The following is a 24,338-nucleotide window of genomic DNA, read 5'->3' as shown; positions in this document are numbered from 1 at the left end:
AAACATAATTTAAAATTCAATTCTGTATCTTAATCTAGAATACAAAGACGTATTCAGTTTTAATTTTTACATCGTCAAACTCTTTTCAGTTTGAATACTTACTATTAATAATTCAATAGATCAAAGGTTTCTCATTCATATACACGAATACAAATGAGCGATAACTCCAGCGAAGGTACCATTACTGTATCACTTACGTACGTGTACTCAACGGTATCGACGGTTAAAACGTATATCGTATACGATACATTAAAGTGTATAATATTCATTGCCAACAAAGTAAAATATATTTAAAAAAAATGTTCCAAGATAACGATATAAAATCCAAAACGGATAAAAATAAATTCGAAGCGTCAATAAGTGAATTAAAAAAGAAATCATTCGTGACTCCCGCTGATATGGTAAAATATGGTAAGGTTTGGGAATTACTCTGGGTGTGGCGGGCATTCAATTTAATATGAGCATCATGATTACAGATAATATCTAAATAAAAAAGTGAGTGTTCTTATATTATAGCTGCGGTATTATTGATTATTTGTTTAAGGAAAAAAAACGGACTTGACTGACTAATGGCTAGATGTGAGGTCGTAGATCCTGACCGGCGGTCCTAGGTTCAATTCCCAAGTCGGGACAATAAAAAATTATTGAGTTTTTCTGTCGACTGTCGATTCTCAATAGCAGTTCGGAGTCTGGAAATTGGAAGTGTGTACACTCCCGTGCCTCGGAAAGCACGTAAAGCCGTTGGTCCTGCGCCTGAATTCTTTACGGTCGTGTCGGATTGCCGTCCCATCGCAATGGGGTTGAGTTTCAAATTATGAGAGTTAGGGAATAGAGAGTGCACCTGTGTTTGCGCACACACTTGTGCACTATAATAAGTCCTACACAGTTGATTGAGATTGGCCGCCGTGCCCGAAATCAAAATGTGCTAAAGCCACTCTTTTTATTTTTTTTTTATCATATGATATTTTGAAAAATTACTAAAATTATTATCAAATTCAAATTGTTTGATTAACTCGCGAAAATATTATAGACTCAGTCAGGCATCCGGATCGAAGCTAAGCTTATATAATACTAAGCGGTCCGTGTAACACTTCACACATGTCACTGGCAGTATTTCTTTTAAACGAGAAATGCTGTCATCATTATTTTCATTATTTTATGCATTTATGATAATCCAGATGAAAATGAAGACCATTTTGGAGACCTCTTTTTTTAGAGATTGTTACAGTTAAGATACAGCAAAAATTAGACGTAATTAAGTACGTTATATACTCAATATATATTCGGACCATCGTTATTAGTGAATCCAAATCATAATAATAATATCCTGAGACATTTTTCACACACGGCCATCTGATCCCAGATTAAGCTTGTACAGAGCTTGTACTATGGAAACCAGACAACTGATATACTACATAAACTATTTTTCTTTTGTAAATACACTCTTATATAGATAATTACACCCAGACGCAGGACAAACAGATAAGTTCATGAACACAAATATCTGTCCTGGGTGGGAATCGAACCCACAACCTTCAGCGTGAAAGGCAAGCATCCACCAACCACGCCAACCGGCTCGTCATAAATTATATAACCGCATGAATTTATTGCTCATTTTACCGATCGAAAGAATAACTTAGTGGATTTAATTTATGTATTTAGGTATATTATATATCCTTAATATGCATTAATGAAGTCTTCAATAATGGCTTGTTCCTCTCTCATATTTCCAGACAGCTCACCTCATTTCAAATAAATGGCGTATAGTTAGCGTTATTACACTGTCTGTCAAAGCATTATGCGTAAGCCAGTGTTGCAAAACTATCGATAGTTCTATCGAAAGTTTCGTCTTACTGTCGATACTATCGATAGTAACGATTTAATAAAATTCATTAACAATACTGTTGTTACTTGGCGTACTACATTACTTATCTAGAGAAAGCAATACTATCGAAAAATCATTGACTATCGATAGACCTAAACTATCGATGCTCTCGATACGTATTCGTTAAAACTAATGATTTTTGCAATACTCGTTTATCGGTGGTGGACTATCGACATGCAACACTTTCGTAAACTCTAACGTGAAGTATATAGTGATTCGCCGGTATTGACAACAAAGCTAATTTATTATTTCTTGCTAAAAAACTAAGTGTTTTGTTTAATATCTAATAATTTTAGCTTAGTCCATCCATTGGGATTCGACTCGCATGTCAAGGACACCTCTGTTTTTTTTTTTATTAATACAGTTTAGTATCTGTTAATCCCGAGTTTACATCCTTAAGCGACCGCAATTCAAAATGGTACCATAAACCAGTTTTTATCTTCAGCATTATTTACGTTAAAAATTGTTACTATAAAAATTACAAAGCAAAACATTTTGTGCAGCTTTCGTTAATATAATTTTTGAATGAGATAAATGGTTCACAAGTTACAGCGGAGTCAGCTCGCTTTTATTTGCATTCTAATCGTAGTATATGTAGAAAATGGTTGGTATACGAGAAGGGGCATTTTAAGCGTGTTGTTGAAGGTTTTTAAAGGAGATTGAGATGTTACACCTTCCTCCCCATGACTATTTATGCAACTTGAACACTGACCAGTGTTACAGGAAAGAGATTTATAAAAGCTTTTGGTTATTTTTTATTTGTTTGTTAAGATAAAATATAAGATTTTTAAGAAAGAAAAACTTTATAGATTTAAGGTATAACTGTTGTTGTACTGTTTATAAATACAAGATGCTGTTGGTAAGGTTAATTTTGTCTTTGTAATATTGCTATTAACCTTAGTACAGTAACAGTAACAGCCTGTGAATTATCCACTTCTGGGCTAAGGCGACTCCCCTTTTGAGGAGAAGGTATGGAGCTTATTCCACCACGCTGCTCCAATGCGGGTTAGTGGAATACACATGTGGCAGAATTTCAGTGAAATTAGACACATGCAGGTTTCCTCGCGATGTTTTCCTTCACCGTATAGCACGAAATGAATTATAATCACAAATTAAGCACATGAAAATTCAGTGGTGCATGCCCGGGCTTGAAACCACGATCATCGGTTAAGATTCACGCGTTCTTACCACAGAGCCATCTCGGCTTTTTTCAACTTCATTTATCCAATGTATAATGGGTACGGTCGATGGTCCATACAATATGCCTGATATTGTACCTTGGACGATTTTCCCTTTTATTTTTGTAGCTGCTTTAGTTCCTAGATAAACCAATTGTCCTCAGACCTTATAAATACATTATAAAGTTAAAACCTGTTATTTCCATATTTATATTTTTGCGGCCGCTTGACAATCACAACCAGTCACATACATCATTAAACTATCTTCTTCCATCTATTTTAAATATATATATATTTATATATATATATATATTTGTCCACTACGCGTTCCTTAACTATTCATAGTATTGTGATGAAACTTTGTTGAGTTTCTATCTAGACCGTTATTTTATCGGCGCGAAGACGGAAGTTGTAGCTAATTTAGTTTAAAATTATCTTTCCAGAAAATTCTGATATATATATATATATTTATATATATATATATATATATACATATATATATATATATATATATATATATATATATATATATATATATATATATATATATATTTATTATTATTATTATATATATTTATACTAATATTATAAAGAGGTACAGTTTGTGAGGTTGTAGGGGGTAATCTCTGGATCTACCAAACCAATATTGAAAATTCTTTTACCAATAGAAAACCACAATATTTGCGAGTGTCATAGGCTATGTATTAACCCGAAAAATGAAAAGACCTTTTCGTGGTAGTTGGATTTGCAAATTTAGTCGGAGAAAAACGGAAACGTTTCTTACGAACGCTGCTTTTACGATGAGAGACATGATTGAGTTCTAGAGAAAAGTTGTAGAGCTTGATAATGCCTACAAAAAAGTCAGCGACAGCATATGTCTCACTTTTATATTTAAGTCACAAAAAGTAGTTTTTTATATTAAAAAAATAGTTTAAATCGTTAGGTCATATTATCAACAATTATAAATTGTTATGAAAATAAGTAACCTCAAGTGTTTAAAACAAAAGACGTTTCGCTGCATATAACTTTTTTACTGCACATAATTTGGACCAATGGTTAAAGCGATAATACGACATAGGTATCGGAAAAGCCACCGTGTTGTATTCTATTTATTGATATTTCTATTAGACGGTTTTTTTCATATACAGCACGTCAATTTATTTAGAAATAAATTGCTTTATTACCAAGGAATTTTTATTTATATAAAGTTCGTTTTTTACAGTTTGTTTTTTGGTTGCATAGTTTAAAATATCAAATACGTGACACAACCTTATTAATGTTCAGCCAATCGGTCACAAGTAAAAATATTTACCCCCCAACGAAGTGGGCACGGGTCAGCTAGTAATATTTATAATTAAAGATAAAGTAATTACATTATTTATTTTAAAACAAAATACTACCGATTTAATCGTAATGATTATGGTCTGCGTACAACATAATTAAAATTAATTCATTATTTTTTTTATTTAATTAAATTATTTACATATAACAAGAGACTTAATTGAATATAAACATACTAAGGCCCTACCAATTATGCTTAATACTAGCAGCATATATTTTTTATATTAGTTATTGTTCATCTGAATAAATAAATATAAATGTGTGTTCGTCCTCTACGCTTTCGTAAGCCACTGTGAACGCCGAAGAAGATTCCTATCTTTGTATGTTTATTTTTAAGTAATAAGTGTTACGTAGATCTTTATTCAATCCGCGCGAAGCTGAGACAGATGACTAATTATAAAAATAATTAATTTTAACTTAGTATTAATAAGTTCACACCTAATTAAATAAATACACAAATATTTGTATAACAATTACAACGAAAAGGTAACCTTTAAATTTGTTATTTGAAAAGATGATGGTGACGTCACAGAGGAGTATCAGAGAGCATACAGACGTTCATTGGCCGATCCTGATGGATTCTGGGCTGAAGTGGGTATGGAGTTGGAGTGGACGCGGCCGTGGGACCGAGTACTTGACAACAGCAACCCACCTTTCACAAAATGGTATGTTATGTTTATTACTTTCAAATATCTCTAAATAAAATAATAAAAGATTACTTCGGCTCATTATTTATGATCTCACTATTTATATTTTGCTTTTGAAGGTTTTTTTAATTAATTAATTAATCTAATTGTATTTAATAAATACACCTGTAGAAGTAATAAATTTTATTATGAGGTAATTTTATTCTCTTTAATATAATAACTTATGAGATATTTTAAATTTAATTATAACAAAATATCATATATTGTTATTTCGATGACAATCGTTCAGTTCTCCGTCTTTTATATATACGCGGGAAAAACTATTTTTTTTACTTTTTTTTTTAACAAACAATACCAATGACGTTCTGAAACCGATTATATTTTTATTAAATCAAATACAATAAAGAAATATGTAATTATTAAATATATTAAATGAAGTACATAAATAAGTACTTCTAACATATTAAACCGTTGAGGAATTCGAGAGGTAAGCATGTTATGTTAGTGAAAAAAAGTGTAAATAGGAGACGATTTTGGAAGAAAAATTGATAATATTTTCGGTCAATTCAAAATTATAAGATTAATATTCATTTGTCTCCTGAACAAGTTCATTTCGCTGTGCATCTTCCCCAAATAATGGGAAAACGGGGTGATTGTTAGCGTCGCAAATACGACAAACAATAAAAAAAACAGATTGATATTACTGAAACATATCAATCGATGTTACTAAAAACAAAATTGGATAATAACAGCAACGCAGTCGAAAACTGTTTAAACATTTTCCAAAAGTATGTCACCAAGTTCTAGGCTGTTACATTGATATAAATTAATAGCTTTCTTGAACAATCGCGAAGCCAACCCAACGAAGAAAATTTTAATGCTAAGATTGAAATGCAACACTGAAGATGACCTAACTTTTAATTTGTCGTAATTGTATTATCTATAGCCAATTCAAAAGAAGTAAATTGTCTATGGGCTCATCTTAATATCTTTGATTAGTTTTGAAAGAACGCCACAAGGCTACTTGTGAGTACCTACCTCTGCCATTACCTTAATTAAAATGATTATATTACCACACTAATAAATTGTTAGATAAACAAGACTAAAGCCCTATAAAGGTAAAAATACAGATTATTAATGCGTTAAGTACTGATATATTGGCACATACTAAAATTTCCTTTGTCAACAAAATTAAAAATCTAATATTATTATACTAAACGACTGTTTGTAGACAATATCATACGTATTGAAAATAAATACGATATGTAAAGTAGAATGAATGAAAAAAATAACTAATTAGTAAAGCAACACTGATAACCTTTTACCTAAGGGTTAATGAAACCATAGTACGTAGTTTTAACACACAGCAGAATATATATATTTTCTTAATATTTTGATAGAGCGTTGCTTTACCAACCACATAATACAAGTCGGTTTTTAAATTGTAGACAATAAAATCCAAATAGTTTTAATTTTATGATATCACTGATATTTTTACATTTATTATATTTCAATAATCATTAATCATATCGTTAACTTGGACTATTAATAAATTCAATTTTTTTCCGTAAATATATTAATAAATAGGGTTTATTATTAGCATTGCATATTGTCATTACAATATTAGATAAGTAATAAAATACAAGTACCACCCACTCATCAGATATTCCATCGCATATCAAGGTCCTTTTTTTCACTGGAAAGACGCATTTACGCGTTTCTCCCACCAACCAAACCACCAGTACTTTCAACGTCTCTTCGAGCACACCGGCGACGCCACAGCCAACTCGACGTCGGACAAGTCGGCAGGGACATACCCCTAACAGCCTTCTGAGATAGCCACGCCTTGGTATCGAAATGCCTTCTTTATAGTCACGAAGGGAAGACTCTTGAAGGCATTCGCTACGTCCAGCGATACCGTTAAGACCACGTCCCCTCAGGCCCCTGCTTCTGTGATCCGGGACGTCGATGCTGGATCGATCCAGCCCCGCTTCGTCAAGGTGATGAATAAGACGACGAGAATCTTCTCGAAGAGCCATAATACCCATCTCAATCAGCTGCACAATTGGCCTTTATACCGAAAGAAAGTCTTATGGACTCCCCTCCCTTCGGCAACAGAACCAACTTTTTCTCGTTACACAGCTTCGGGAATTGCTCACTGGAAAGACATTCGTTAAACAGTTCCTGAAGCTTTCCACGTAGATATTCCAGGGAGTCGCGCAGAACACGTTCTGGAACCCCTTCCGTACCCGGCGCTGTGGTTCTAGCGCTCAATCGATCGAGGACCATCTCCATCGCTCGCTCTGTGACTCATGGTGGAGCCACATTTTCTTCAATCACGGAGCGCGGGTTGCGAGGCCCTCTGCCTAGACAATAACGAATGCCTGAATAATAACGTATTTAGTTATGTCAATAATATTATTATAAGATTCAAGACGGGTACAATTTTTCGCCGCGTTCACGGCTTTTAAGTTATGCATAAACTTCCGGGGTGCGAGGCCTCTCGAATCGCGATGCCGTAGGCGGTGGCTCACGTTGCCCATGCCTCACGCGACCTCTGAATAAGTATTTCTAAGATGTTAGTAATTATATTCTATATTGACGTCATATTATTATTTTATACGTCATTCAAGTTAACATGTAGGTGCTCCATGGACCAAGTTCATTAAACTATGTAATTAAATGTAAATGGACTTACTTTTAATTGGCACGTAATATATTTTGACTCATAGGTAGATTGTTATTTGGTTTATATTATTATTTAAGTTTTTATTTAACAGTTAATAATAATTAATATAATGCGTCTTACCTGCCATGACATACGGTGCTGAAACGTGGACACTAACTGCGGGACTAGTACACAAATTCAAAGTCGTTCAGCGTGCTATGGAGCGAGCTATGCTCGGAGTATCTTTGCAGGATAAGATCAGAAATGAGATTATCCGGAAAAGAACCGGAGTCACCGACATAGCTTGCAAAATTAGCAGGCTGAAGTGGCAGTGGGCTGGTCACGTATGTCGTAGGACCGATGGCCGTTGGAGCAGACGAGTCCTAGAGTGGAGACCGCGAATCGGCAAGCGCAGCGTAGGGCGCCCTCCAGCCAGGCGGACCGACGACCTTAAGAAAGTGGCGGGAACCAACTGGATGCGGAAGGCGGAGGACAGGGAGCTTTGGCGCACCTTGGGAGAGGCCTATGTTCAGCAGTGGACAATGATTGGCTGTTGATTGATTGATTGATTGATTCGAAATTTTAGTATTTTTTTAAAAATGCCACGGGCCCCCGATGCTGCTCGGATGCTTCCAGTTCGAGAGGCCACGAGCGCAAAGGTGTCCTAACATTTTTAACAAATTTTAGTAAAAAAATATAAATGTTATATAAATTCGTAAAATCAATTAATCTTAGACAACTAAAGATCTATCCTAATCCCCCTATCTATCCTAACTAAATAATATCCCCGAAACTGTTCACCAACGCGTTGGAACACGTTTTCAAGACGCTGGATTGGACTGGGTATGGAGTCAATGTAAACGGCGAGTCCTTCGATTTGCCGACGATATCGTCATCATAGCAGAGTCGCTGGAACAACTCACTGAAATGCTGCGTAGCCTAGGCGAGTCTTCCCGGTGTGTCGGTCTCGGTATGAACTTGGACAAGACCAAGGTCATGTTCAATAGGCATGTCACGACATGACCGGGACCGATATACGTCGAGGGGAAACCTCTCGAAGTTGTTAGTGAATATACCTACCTAGGACAGATAATACAAGTCGGTAGGAACAACTTCGAGAAGGAAGCCGATCGAAGAATTCGCTTGGGATGGGCAGCATTTGGCAACCTTCGTCAAGTCCTCAAGTCGTCTATACCGTAATGTTTGAAGACGAAAGTCTTCAACCAATGCGTCTTACCTGCCATGACATACGGTGCTGAAACGTGGACACTAACTGCGGGACTAGTCCACAAATTCAAAGTCGCTCAGAGTGCTATGGAGCGAGCTATGCTCGGAGTATCTTTGAAGGATAAGATCAGAAATGAGATTATCCGGAAAAGAACCGGAGTCACCGACATAGCTTGCAAAATTAGCAGGCTGAAGCGGGCTGGTCACGTATGTCGTAGGACCGATGGCCATTGGAGCAGACGAGTCCTAGAGTGGAGACCGCGAATCGGCAAGCCCAGCGTAGGGCGCCCTCCAACCAGGTGGACCGATGACCTTAAAAAGGTGGTGGGCACCAACTGGATGCGGAAAGCGGAGGACAGGGAGCTTTGGCGCACCTTGGGAGAGGCCTATGTTCAGCAGTGGACAATGATTGGCTGTTGATTGAACTAAAGACTAAATGCAAATTCAAATAAATTAATAAGATTTCAAAGCATTCATAAGAAAAGGATTGTGGAACGCATCCATTGGTTATTTAATTTTTTTGTCGCGGTACTTTGGTGGCGTGGACAAACTCGTGATGTATTCTGTCTATTGAAAAATTTATGGCTCGATCTTTAAACTTTGGTAATCTTAATTATACTTTTGCGGAAGAGTTGTCTTGTTGATATAACTTTATACAACTAAATTTATACATAAGTATTTTAAAAATTTCAAGTTGACGATTTTTACTGGGAGGGCCCCATGCAATGAGTTTGGGCCACGGACCTCAAATAATATATTTACGCCAGCTCAAGTCAGCCCAGTCGAGCTTACTGTTAGTGATCATGATCTTCGCTCAGAGACATTGTAGCTTATTACACTTAGTAGAGTAGGTAGGTACGTAATACGAGCCGGCACAAAGCGACCAACATTTTTCTATGATTTGCTGATAATTATAGCATTTATTATATGGTAGCGTTATTTTGATAGATCTTATTTTTTTTCTTAAAAATAACATTTTATTCGTGTTCTGATGAATATGAAATAAATAAAAATGAAAAACATTTTTGTACTGGTAGTATTTTCGACAACCCCAACTATTATCACATTACGGTGTTTTCTAACAGTTTATGTCTTTTCATATAACCAAACAATTTTTAATCATTAGCCACAGAGGTATTTGATTTTTAAAGGAAACAAACAATATATTAAACCATTATACGTAACTGTATATAAATGGAACATTATACAAGAGTTTCCACTTATAATTAAGAAAAGTAAACACCAGCTATAATAAAAGATTCAAATATCAGCAAGTAAGCAAAAACTCAACAAAATAAAAATTATAAATAAGATTAGGTTGAAGTTAAAGATATATACGTCGGAAAAACTACTATTATCATATATATTACACAAAAAACATGCAGATATTAAAATTTTGTGCAATAAAATTACTTCCACACAAATTTATTTTGAACAGAGGGGTATAAAATGAGGATAGTTTTGATATCTTAATATAGAATAATACTGAATAATGAATAATTCTTGCGCATTTTATTGACATTGAATATTTGTTTTAGTGACTGTATTATTGTTATTATTCGTCTTTGTTTAAACTATACACTATTTAAAATGTTAATTGTAACTAAGTTTACTCACACGTATCCTACGATCTTATCAAGAATTTGGACCATAGACAATTTAGTATTTTTTTAAGATTTGGCATACCTAACACAACTAACACTTAAAAGCAATGGTTAACATATTAGATTATTGAAATTTTGTAAAAAGGGACGACTTGAAATATTGTATAGGTAAAATGATTTAGTATCCTTGTTTTTTTTTTTTTTTTTTTTAATATTCTTGTGACGCTATAATGCAACGAAACATTTACCTAGAGCCGTAAATTACCCGACCAAATTGAACATTATTCAGTTTAATTAAATCCTGTTTTGGGTATATTGTGTTATGTATATGAGCAAATCATATCACATAATAGTAATATAATAAGTAAATAAATTATACAGCTGTAAAAGTGTAAAAAATACATAGTGTGGGAGAGCCCATGTTACTCATCTTGTTTATCCTGAATCTTATTAATACGGGCTTAAAGTACGGTCTTATAATTCATCTTGGCGGTGAAGGAAGACATCGTGAGGATATCTGACATACGTTGGAGCAGCGTATTGGAATACCGGGTATTCCTCTGGGAGGGGGGCGATGGGCGTCTTGTCCGGCGTCGGGTAGGCTGTGGCGTTCCACAGGGGTCAGTTCTCGGCCCAATTCTGTGGAACGTTGGCTTCGACTGGCTCCTGCGGACATCCGTCCTTCCCAGAATGGGGGTGTTGTGCTATGCGGACGACACTGATCACGGCGACAGGGCGGAATTATCAGGAGGCGGCTCGCCTGACCGAAGTCGGTACGTCGCTCACAGTTGACCGCATAGGAATGTTAGGCTTGAGGGTCTCCATCTCAAAAACGGAGGCCCTCTTATTCCACGGTCCACGTCGAGGCCCCCCTCGAGGGGCGTTTATTACCATCCAGGGAACGGTGATTAAGGTGCAGGCCCACATGAAGTATCTGGGCCTGACCCTGGACGGAAAATGGAGCTTCGGGCAGCATTTTGTCCAACTTGGCTCGAAGCTCATCAACGCTGCTGCTGCCTTAAGCTGGCTCCTACCAAATGTAGGAGGGCCGGAAACGCCATGCCGGCGATTATACACCGGTGTTGTGCGGTCCATGGCTCTGTACGGTGCTCCCATCTGGGTGGACGCTCTCACTGCTCGGAACAAGGTTCTCTTGCGAAGGCCGCAGAGAATCATAGCGGTGAGGATGATACGCGGATATCGTGTGTCGTGGACAGCGGCAACACTTCTCGCGGGCGATCCGCCTTGGGAGCTCCAGGCGGAGGTGCTCGCGGAAGTGTACCGGTTCCGGGCGGAAGGGAGGTCGCGTGGCGACCGTCCAGGGTTGGAGGAGGTGCTGCGAATCAGGACTCTCGCCCAGCAAGCCCTGATTCGCAGGTGGGAGGAGGATCTGAGGTCCCCATCAGCAGGCCTGGCGACAGTGGAGGCGATCCGTCCCCACTTGAGTCGCTGGGTAACGAGAAAAGGCGGCACACTGACCTTCAGACTGACTAAGGTGCTTACTGGACATGGGTGCTTCGGTAAGTACCTGCACGGAATAGTCAGGCGGGTAACGCCCTCCTGCCACGAGTGTGGTGCGCCTACGGACACTCTGATGGAGTGTGCCGCTTGGGGGCCTCAGCGCCTTTCCCTGGCGACTTTAATCGGCGGAGACCTTTCGCTGCTGAGCGTGATAAATGCCATGCTTGGTAGCGAAAGGTGCTGGATGGAGATGGTCTCCTTCTGCGAAAATGTCATGTCGCAGAAGGAGGCCGCGGAGCAGGAGCGCGAGGAGAGTGCCTCCGCTGACCCGCTTCGCCGAAGAAGACCGGGGAGAAGACGTCGGCGCTATGCGCATCTTCTCCTCCCGCCGTGAGTGTCGCCGGGGCCAGGGGGTCTCCGTACCCCGAGTACCCCCTAGGATTTGGAGTACCGCAGAAGCGGACCAACCGTCGGGACGGCACGGTAGTATGCGCAAGCGATCCCGTGACGTCCCCCGACAAGACGGAGTGGGTACCGCTGGTTTTTTAGTGGGTATTCCGGCGCCTTTAGCGCCGGCGAGTCCCACATACCCCCCCACCTCATGTGGGGTAAACACATAAATGTGTTTTTCCAGCGAGAAAAAAAAAGCGTATTGGAATGCTTATTCCAACATATATATATTGAGTTTTCCAAGCCTTTGCCCAGCAGTGAGACATTTACATGACAACTGCATTTTTTAATAATAATAATAATAATAATAATAAAAATTTATTGCTTCAGATAGGTCGTACATTACAAAGTAACTCTTAAGAAAAACATACATACTTTTTATGAGATACAAATTATTCATACTGGACACATTTTTTCTAATTTACCACTCTTTTTCATTGACGACCGTATCGCAATTGGTTGCAAGCTCAGCTATGTGCTGTGCTATGCCCAGCGCTGATTTTCAGCTTGCTCCTTCTATATTATGTTGATTTAGTTGAGAGCGCCGCACCGTTCCGTATCATATTAAAGTATAATGAGAATGATAAAACAAAAAATAAAAAAAAACAAAAACTGATATAAAAGCAAGTAAAAGAGAAACCGGTGACATAATTATATAGCACAAAAAGAAGTAAATAAGCAATTTCTCCAGATCAATAACTACATTTTAAAGCTGAACATTAATAGAACAACAAAAACTTAATACACGCATGCACATTTTATACAAATCTTGTTATTTAATATCTCTTAGGTGGGTAGGTGGAGAGATGTCTGTATGTTACAATGCTGTGGATCGTCACGTGGCTGGGGGCCGAGGTGATCAGATAGCGTTAGTCTACGATTCACCATTGACCGATACCGTAAAGAGAATCACATATTCGGAAGTACAAGATCAGGTATGAAATAGAGAACTTAAATTTAAGTAATATGTTTTTGTAGAATACGCATAATTTAAGTTTTTTTTATAGAATAGGAAGTCGGACGAGCATATGGGCCACCTGATGGTAAGTAGTCACCAACGCCCATAGACATTGGCATTGTAAGAAATGTTAACCCTCGCTTACATCACCAATGCGCCACTAACCTTGGAAACTAAGATGTTTTGTCCCTTGTGCCTGTAATTACACTGGCTCACTCACCCTTCAAACCGGAACACAACAATACCAAGTACTGCTGTTTTGTGCTAGAATATCTGATGAGGGGGTGGTACCTACCCAGACGAGCTTGCACAAAACTCTACCACCAGTAAACTACCACTAGTTGGCCGGCTCGAAGTTGGCTCTCCGTGGCGTTAGCGCAAAAAGAGCATTAACAATATCCAAGTTATTTATTTGTACTGCTCTTTTGATTGGAGTAGGCTACACAAATATGAGTATTTTTAAAGAAAAAGGAGTATAGTTGCATTTATAAATGTACGATACCATAAAATCTGTTTTTCTTGTCATGAATATTCAAATAATTATTAATTATAAGAAAATTTAAGCATTTCTTGATATATTGTTTTGCGTTGAACGTCACGAAATACGTTTTTATTTAATTTATTTATATAAAGGAGTCAAAGATATATCAAAATATTATTAAAACGTTTTTTTGTTAGGTTTCAAGGTTAGCTGGCAAGCTGTCTTCACTAGGCGTGACACGGGGTTCTCGTGTTGTCATTTACATGCCACTTATACCAGAAGCAGTTATATCCATGCTGGCAACTAACCGAATTGGAGCTATTCACTCGGTTGTTTTTGGAGGTAAGCTCAAATTATACTGATTTAAATTTGTAAAGTACATGGTGCACTATAAATTAATTGAAACAAAATTAACGATAAATTAAATCGGTTATATATAAATATTATTAATATGAAGAATAGTTAATGTTTTCTTTTTTTTTGAATGTCAAATCCAATGGCACGATTATGATATTGCTGACGCCTCAATTTGACCGTTGGATTACGGTAAAAAGGCGAAAGAAATACGATTAACAAGAGTTTTCGTTTTGAGTCTTAGTTTTAGAGTTACAGCGGCTTGAAGAGAAAAATCTGTCTGCAGGAGGGGAGAGGTGAAGGGGTCTATATGGAGCTAAATACCGTATACGACACTTTACGACCATATTCCCCACTTGCACTACAGCCAACCCTTTTATTAAGTAGTGGAAGCCTTTAGAAAGGTACCCGGCTCCCTAGGGCTTTTATATAGGGTTCTCACCCACTAAAACCACTGCGATGGCCGTACTCGGCACAGATCGGAGAGGCTGCGTGATCATGTCGATATAATGCATCCGCCCCTCCCGTGCTTTGCTCCGCCCATGGCTTGGCGAAGCTCGCCTCAGTGAGCAAAGGAAATCTCGCCTCTCCGCACTCCTCGCTAATGCGTACGTCAGCTCTAGGCCATCCCAGCTGATGCCCTCCTTAGATTCTACAATAGAGCACGCGAAGCCCCCACCTCACGCGTCCACGGCCCCAAGGCTCACACCCTATTTTTTAAGCCCCGAGCGTCGCGGCCTGTGCTCTCTTACGTTCCTGCTCCAACGTCTCCTTCTGGACCATGACGATTTCATAGAAAGAAGCTTTTGCTCTCGGACTCGCAGGAAGAGGTCCTGTCTGACCACACGAACTAGGATCTTTTTCCGCGCTCAACGGGGGGCACGCCTCTAACGTATGCTAAGAAATATCCCGGTCCGCGCCACTGTGGTGTCAAATCGTCGTCGCTTTACTTCCGATCTTAAACAGGTATTATCCAAATAAAGCCAACCCCTAACTACCACAACAACTGTAAAACTAAGGCTCAAACCGAAAAAAGTTATTCTTGTTTTTAGAGATTAGATGAGAGAGTTAGATGTTTTTTTTCGGCCATATTCCGTAACGCAGTGGTTAAATTGAGGCGCCCGAGATATCGTAATTTCCGTAATTAAACATATAATCTGTTTATTCATTTGAAACGTTGCGTTCCTTGAAAATGTTTTTTTAAATAAAATATAATCTTGAAATTAAGGTTTTGCTGCACGAGAGCTCAGAACTAGGATTGAACATGCGGAACCAACAGTTATCATAGCAGCCAGCTGTGGAGTGGAACCAACTAAAATAGTCAGGTTTGATTATTTTTTTTAATAAAAACTACATAAACTTTCTTGTTATGCATAAAATAATTAAGAAAAACCCATAGACAAAATTCTGTGATATTAGAAATTGGTAAATTTTAATAAAACCTAGATTAAACAAAACAAACCGAGATTAACAGATGGTGAAAAATATTTTTCTTCAACACAAAAAAATCTAACCAAGTTACTGTAGGCTTGTAAATTACAAACATACTCATAAATGTCGGTTAAAATTTTCTATATATTTGCACACCTCGAGTTTTGAAACTAATAAACATTGGAAAAAAAGTTAAATGAATATTTTGATGTGAAAGAATAATATTAAGATATAAATAAAATATTCTATAAATGTAAATTTAATTTTTAACTTAGATTCTAGATTTTTCTTAACTATAGAGACTAAAGTTTTCACATACAACAATTATACACGTATTCTTCAATAGCGCATCCCAATTACTAAATTGCGATTTGTATAAAGAAAAAAAACTCACTTAATATGATGATTTTATTATATAATTTTTGATAACAGCTTCAAATTTATAGCAAAGGAACTGCTTAGCTGCTGTTTCTTTATATTAGTACGTTAAATAAATTTAATTTTCAATCTTCATCCAGAATAATTAACTGATATTTACACTCTTAAAGTATTTTTATGCAAATATAATTTCAAATGGAACTTATTTATCATTGTATTTGTAAATACAGAATAAGATAATAATCGATGCAGCTCAACTAAACTTGATAGTATAAAAATCCTTAAAGCTATAGCTTAAGTTTGTGACTGTTTTAGGTATAAAGATATACTGGATGAAGCTCTCTGCCAGAGTTCACACCAGCCAAATAAATGCATAATCTATCAACGAAGACGCGTGCTTGAATGTTCCTTAGAAAAAGATAGAGATATTTGTTGGGATGAAGCGCTGAAAGCTGAGCCTGTACCTTGTGTGTCGACGGAAGCTAATGAGGCTTTATATATTTTATATACCTCTGGTAAGTTAAATATTTGAAATCTTTAATTTAAGTTTAAACAAACTTTTATTTAACTTCACCTGTATGAATGGTATAGATAATATTGAGCTGAATTTTAAATCCGTCTGACGTAAAATTGATCTAAAATTGCACACACTTTTTTATGCAGTTAACAATCTTTTTAGCACAGGGATTAAATAAGTTATTAATTATGTTGTTCTTAATTTTTTTGTTTATTGACTGTCACACATTTATAAAGGGAACAATTATCACTATCACGGTATACCACTCACGGCGTCTTATTTTTTTTAGTTTTATCTTTTTTACTAATCGTCTTCCCCTCGTATTAATATTATATTAGTTTTATTTATAAATAATATGATTTAAGGACACGCTTCAAACTATAGGAATTAACACATTTGACGTCTTACTTTGTACATTTAGGTACAACTGATGACCCGAAGGGCATACAACGTCCTTGTGGTCACGCGGCGACACTATGCTGGTCAATGAACACTGTGTACGGTTTGAAGCGGGGAGTCTGGTGGGCTGCCTCGGATCTGGGTTGGGTCGTTGGACATTCTTACATATGTTACGGTCCGCTTTTGGCTGGCTTGACTACTGTTTTGTATGAAGGGAAGCCGGATAGAACTCCTGACCCTGGACAGTACTTCAGGTAAAATTATTTTATTTACCAATACTTTACATCTATCAGTGATAGAGCTGTTTATTTACAGGTACGACTGACACGTACCTACGTACCATTTATTACCAGTAAACAGTATTATTTGTAATATTGTATTCCAGTTCGAATGGTGAGTGTACCATTGTAATTATTACAAGCACGAGAGACATAATAGTTGAGGTGGAAGTCAATTATATTTATTAAATTGCAAGGATTAATGGGTCACTTCTCGTCAGATTGCTTGCTCCCCACACCACTAAAATAATTTTAAAAAAGTAACACATTATCAACACGTATATAATTATTTTAATTTTTAAATCATATATATTTATTTATTTAGTTTGAATTATCTAATTTCAAATTAAACGTTATTAGAAAGTGCTAATTGGTTTTAACGTTTATTTAGGATAATAGAGCAACATCGAGTAAATGCTCTCTTTACGATACCAACTGCATTTCGCGTTTTGAAAAGGACAGATCCAGCGGGAAAGTATGCTAGAAGATATTGCAGCAAATCTTTGAAGACTATAGTCGTTGCTGGGGAACACTGTGATCAAGATACCAGGGTAAAAATTACGCAATAGCATCTGTATCTTAGTATTTTACTTACGTAAACTATCATGGAGGATTTTTCGAGAGCCCAGAAAATCTTGGGATACATAGACTTATAAGATAGCTACAAAACTTATATATATTAATTCATAAAAAAAATGAAGTACAAACTACGACAACGTTGTTATGTTTTACTTGTAAAAATTAACAGTTTTTATTTATTGAACGTAGGTCAATATAAAGGTTGAATGATAAAATTTACATATTAATAGCATACGTCCAACAGGTCAAACCATGTACTGATTTAATAGTCAGGTTTAAAAAATGCCGTGACTGCAAAGTACATTTTATAATCGGTGTCTAAATATTATTTTTTATTATTATATTATATTATTTTATTATTTTTTATTATTATATTTTTTTTTATTATTATTATTTATTATTAATATTTAAGTATTTAAATGTTGCGGTACTTAAAGCTAGCTTTTAAAACAACAGACCCCTTTCTCTAATTCTAATCCTAAGTCGGGTCGATAAATTTTATTGGGTCAAGACATACTCAATAGCAGTCTGGAATTTCGAAGTTGACAGTGCTTTTATTCTTATATTTGTACACATGTAAGTCCATTGGTCTTGCGCATGAACAGTCTCCTGTCGTATTGGATCGCTCCCCGTTGGATTATGAGATATGAGATAATTCGTCTCGGCTTGCGTTGTTTTATCTCCTACGCGGTAGTCTTTCTTGAAAACGTCTACTGTGGACGGAACACAAATTAAAAGAACAAATATTGTTTGATTAAATGATGTATGTCATTAGTACGTATTATGTGATATTTTACTCAAGTGTATGATATAATTTTTTCCAGCACTGGGCTGAAAATATTTTCGGAGTTCCACTACTAAATCACTGGTGGCAGACGGAAACAGGATCACCAATCACAGCCGCCTGTATTGGTTACGGCGTTAAAGGCGTGAGACCTCATTCAGCGGGTTATCCAGTTCCGGGATACGATCGTGAGTCTAAAAATACATACAGAATATTTCCAATTTTGATTTCGCAAACAATATTCCTATGATTCCCGTGGACATACTTTCTCGTTTATTATATTCGGGAGGATATATTGTCATAATATATTTAAAAATGTATGCATGAAGTTATGTAGAATATAAAAAGGGGGAGTCCGAAAGGTTACAATAGAAGCTAAAATTAAACAGATTACCATGGGGTGGAAACCTTGTAATGAGTAAAGTTGAATGTTTATACCGGGTTACAGGGTAATATGTCACGATCCTTTTAAAGGGTTATAGTTCAGGACAATAGCTATCAAATGACCCCCAAAATGCTTATGCAAAAGTGTATCGTTTTCGAGTTATTAATTTTTTAATATTTTTTTTTATTTAAAGGATGTTTAAGATTCTAAAATTCAATAAAAAAAAAATCAACGTATTTTCCCTATTTTTTTTTGTATTTCTTGCTAGGGTACATCCTAGTTAATAATAACCAGTTATAAAACAAAAACAATCTTCAAGCATTTTTAAATTACAGATCCAAAACTGTACAACTTTTCGATTTTTAATTTTGATTCTTTAAGTTACTCGCAATTTTTTTGTAAAAATCACTATGGCTCTTATCGTGCGGATCATTTTAAAAACATCTGCGTTTCCTTAGCTATCCATCGGTACATAAAAAGTACAGTAACAATCATAAACTCAGGAGAAAATTAGATAACAAAGAGACCAGGTAGGAAATTCTAAGAAATGCTATTGTTAAGAAATTAAATCTGGATCAAAGACAAAAGGACCTCAATGCAAAGTAGTTAAAGATTATTTTTAATAGGGGTAATAGGTAAAAAAGGAGAGATAAACCAGAGCTGTCATTGCAATTTTGAATTTAAATCAAAAACAAAATACTTAATCTTTTTAGTTACTCCATACTTTCGAAATTACACTGTTTATTATTCATAATTCGTGTTCAAAATGAGATCCCCTATTTCGTATACAAATACGCATTCTTTTTCTTAATTCACTTTTTACTACAACACTACTCAAGCTATGTCGAATAGAATTTGCAGCATTCATTATTCTTGTTTTGAGTTCTTCAATTGTTTGTACTGGTGAAACATAATAAACCAGGCTTTTCATATGCCCCCAGACATAATAGTCCATCGGAGTCAAATCTGGACTTCTCGCTGGCCATGGGATTGGTCCTCCTCTGCCAATCCATCTATTACGATAATTGCTGTCTAGCCACTGTCTTACGGACATTCGAAAGTGTGCGGGGCAACCATCATGCTGGAATATCATTCTCTGCCTAAGTTTCAGCGAAACATTTTCGAGTAACTCATGCAGGATTTCTCTAAGCAAGCTTTCATAACTTTCACCATTTAAGTTATCAGGTAGGAAATGTGGCCCAATAAGATTATCATTGATAATCCCCATCCAGACGTTTACCGAGAAACGTCTTTGGGAACCGCTTAATCGCTTTTTGTGAGGGTTTCCCTGTTCTTTTTGAGACCAATATCGAATATTGTGGTAGTTAGTAATACCATCTTTGTCAAACTTTGATTGGTCTGTCCATAAAATTTTTTGTCCAAAAAATTGGGATTTTCTGCATCACAGTGTAGCATAAATCGACAAAAATCTAAACGTCTTGCAGGATCTCCTTCTTCAATCACGTGTACGGGTGTGTAATGATAGGGATACAATCCAGCCGCGTGGACAGTAAACCAGACTCTCCATTGAGATACGCCCAGTCGGTTTGCCACAATATTGGTGGAAACTGTAGGGTCCTCTCGAAAATAACGAATAATTACATCTTCTTCATCTGGAGAACGGACACGAGGGCGTCCGGAATCAGATTGTCTCCTTTGCACGCGACCAGTTTCTCTAATTCGACGATACACACCAATAAAGACACTATTGTCAGGTGTCCGGCGATCCGGAAATCGACGATTATACTCACGACGAGCAGCTGCGGCGTCACCGTTACAATATCCATAGCAAAATAAAATGTCAGCGTATTCCTCATTAGAGTACGGACGACGAGAAGAATTTTGTTCTGCAGCCATAATAGTCCTTTACGCGCCAAGTTATCATAAACACAAATCACAAATTCCTTTTAGCTAGCCGAGTCACGAAGTTGTAAGAAACAGAGTCCAGTAAACGAAGCGGTTTTTTTCAAAAATTTAAGAGATCAATATTCACTAAAGCGCGTCCACACTATACGAGCAGTGCAAGTACAGTGAGTATTATGTACCCCGACAAGGTTTTATTACTCTTATTCCTAAAAGAAATGAGATAAAAGGAAATTAGAAAAAATGACGGTAAATTCAAAGGAATTGATAATAGTATTCCACAAACAGCTCTGGTTTATCTCTCCTTTTTTACCTATTACCCCTATTAAAAATAATCTTTAACTACTTTGCATTGAGGTCCTTTTATCTTTGATCCAGATTTAATTTCTTAACAATAGCATTTCTTAGAATTTCCTACCTGGTCTCTTTGTTATCTAATTTTCTCCTGAGTTTATGATTGTTACTGTACTTTTTATGTACCGATGGATAGCTAAGGAAACGCAGATGTTTTTAAAATGATCCGCACGATAAGAGCCATAGTGATTTTTACAAAAAAATTGCGAGTAACTTAAAGAATCAAAATTAAAAATCGAAAAGTTGTACAGTTTTGGATCTGTAATTTAAAAATGCTTGAAGATTGTTTTTGTTTTATAACTGGTTATTATTAACTAGGATGTACCCTAGCAAGAAATACAAAAAAAAATAGGGAAAATACGTTGATTTTTTTTTATTGAATTTTAGAATCTTAAACATCCTTTAAATAAAAAAAAATATTAAAAAATTAATAACTCGAAAACGATACACTTTTGCATAAGCATTTTGGGGGTCATTTGATAGCTATTGTCCTGAACTATAACCCTTTAAAAGGATCGTGACATATTACCCTGTAACCCTGTATAATAAGAAAAGGGTTTTGTATGTACATTGCCTGACCGAAAATTTATACATGAACTATGAGAGTCATGACATTTGCAATATGAGGATAGGATATTATTAGAAATATTGATGAATAGAACACACAAGTCATAAATAATAACAAACATGTTTTTTTCACATTTTTGATACAAACAATTTTATATAGTACCTTCTTTTAATTAGATTGTCCATGTAATTATTGTTATATTCCATTAAAAACGATTTTAGTTCGAGCGTTACGAGATGACGGATCTGAATGTGAATCTGGAGAAGTCGGGCGTCTAGTTGCAAAAGTTCCCTTACCACCGGGATTTGCTTCAACACTATGGAAATCTGATGAACGTTTTAAAAAAGTGTATTTCGACAATTATCCGGTAAGATATAGATTATTGATACATAACGTAACAGCCTGTGAATGTCCCACTGCTGGGCTAAAGGCCTCCTCTCCTCGTTTTGATGAGAAGAGGCCTTTTAAGAGGAGGAACTGATACATATTTTTATCTATTACATTAGTCGCATCACACATATAATTGTTTGAGCGGTTACACATATAATATAATAAGTATAAATCACCTTTACACTGGCGAAAATAATTGTTTATACCATAAAAAATGTTGTGTTTTAAAGTAAAGAGCCGGATGGGCCAGCGATTAGTGGAAGTGAATCTTAACCGATTATTTAAAGCCGGGGAAGCAGTATTGGATTTTCATGTGCTCGGCGGAGGAGAAAAACATCGTGAACTTAGGAAACCTGCAATTGGCAAATGAAATACTGCCACGTTTCACATGGGATAGTGCCATATTGGAGCTTCGTGGTGGAGAAAGCTTCAGCCCAGCGATGGGTCATTTACGGGCTTTAACTTTTTATTATATTAAAAGAGTTACCTACATTTCATTAAAACAATTTAGGGGTTCTACGATACACAAGATATGGGATGGATAAGTGCAGAAGGCGCAGTATGGGTTGTGTCACGAGCTGATGATGTCATCAACGTGGCTGGACATAGGCTTTCCACTGCTGCGATAGAAGATGTTGTATTGAAGCATGCAAGGGTTGCTGATGCTATAGTAGTTGGAGCTCCAGATCCTACTAAAGGAGACGTACCTTTATGTCTGTATGTCCTGAGGCCCCCCCTGGATGGTAAGTTTATTGATATTTAATTTGTTATAAGTTTTTAGTAATTCAAGCCTTAGTGGTGCTTTTAGGTATGTTATGCAAAACATAATAATAAAGTACACAGCAACAGTTTATTTCAAGTTTCGCTTACAATCTTTTAAAGAAAAATATTAATCAAATAAGTTGTACGTCTCGTAATAAATATATTATAATTTTTATTATATTAAATCTGTGCGAACATAGTTTACATGACATTTTACTGTTACAGTTAAATGTTTAATATGTACATTGTAATTACATATACTTTATAAGAAATAAATAGAAGCAAGAACATAAAAAATACGTTTGCTTTAGTTTTACTCCAACATTTAAAGACTTATTTTAAGTTAAAACTTTATTTCAATATGAATATTATTATTCATGCTGCAGATGAAGAGATAGTACAAGAAAGCACAGTCACACAGGAACTAATCGCTTTGGTCCGACACTTGATCGGTCCGATTGCTGCGTTCCGGAAAGCAGTCGCAGTGCCTGCATTACCTCGTACTCGCTCCGGTAAAGCTTTACGTGGTGCCATCTCCAAGTTAGCAAGGTCACAGTTAGTCAAACTACCCGCGACTATAGAGGACGCCAGTGTCTTCGGAGAAATAAAGGTTGCCTTACAAAAGTTTGGCTATGCTATTGATGCTCCAGATCCAACGCTGTAATGATTGTTAAATAACTTATGAAGCTTGTTAATATTCGCGTACATTTTTTAATTTAAATAAAAATTATAAAATTTTATTAAGAATTTATTAGATGAATATAATTATTAGATATCGTATTATATATTATACATACATATTGCTTGAGAGTAATTTTTCACTAATAGAGGCTTAGAGAACTATTTTATGATACATTCACCTATTTCTGTGAAAAAAACTATACTTTGACATAAAAATAAATTGTGAAAAAAAATGTAAAGGTTTTGAATAAGAGAATTTTCCCAACACTGGTTAATTTTACAATCAGTAAGAAAAAAAATGAAATCTTGGTTTTCATTTATTTACCGATTTTTCTTATAACAGTAATAACAATATGGATACAAAAAGCTCACTATATAGGTATATGTGTACTATTTATTTAAGACCCCTTTATTTATTTTATTATTATTTGCTAAGAGTTTTAATTTAATAAGAATGAATTTTATAGTTTGACTTACAGTGCTTGTATATCTTAATGTGTTTCTTTTGTAATTGTAAAGGTGGTATCTCTTTTGTATAAATTACGAGTTAAGAAGTAAATTATTTTAATAGTTAGCCAGAAAATTTAAATAATATACCGTTGAGTTATACAAACGGTAAATAATTGTGAACTATAATTGTAAGAAAAATATATTAAAACGTTACAAAATATTATTGTATAAAAGATATTGTTTTAAGAATATAAATATATTTAAA

General features: G+C 35.9%; 1 protein-coding gene across 1 annotated transcript; it reads left to right on the top strand.

Moving 5' to 3' along the window:
* Positions 1 to 189: 189 nt before the first annotated feature.
* Positions 190 to 24,237, top strand: LOC126776330 (acyl-CoA synthetase short-chain family member 3, mitochondrial). The gene is made up of 12 exons (XM_050498785.1): positions 190 to 411; positions 4,919 to 5,069; positions 13,252 to 13,396; positions 14,098 to 14,242; positions 15,483 to 15,579; positions 16,379 to 16,578; positions 17,002 to 17,233; positions 17,649 to 17,808; positions 18,661 to 18,808; positions 22,012 to 22,157; positions 22,692 to 22,923; positions 23,329 to 24,237. Exons 1-12 carry the CDS (start codon positions 300 to 302, stop codon positions 23,604 to 23,606), a joined length of 2,046 nt encoding a protein of 681 aa, XP_050354742.1. The 5' UTR covers positions 190 to 299; the 3' UTR covers positions 23,607 to 24,237.
* Positions 24,238 to 24,338: the final 101 nt, after the last annotated feature.

The sequence above is a fragment of the Nymphalis io genome, chromosome 20 (genome assembly GCF_905147045.1).
Source record: "Nymphalis io chromosome 20, ilAglIoxx1.1, whole genome shotgun sequence".
In the NCBI taxonomy this organism is placed as follows: Eukaryota; Metazoa; Arthropoda; class Insecta; order Lepidoptera; family Nymphalidae; genus Nymphalis; species Nymphalis io.
The sequence above is the reverse complement of the archived record's forward strand: the minus strand, read 5'-3'. Positions and strand labels throughout refer to the sequence as shown.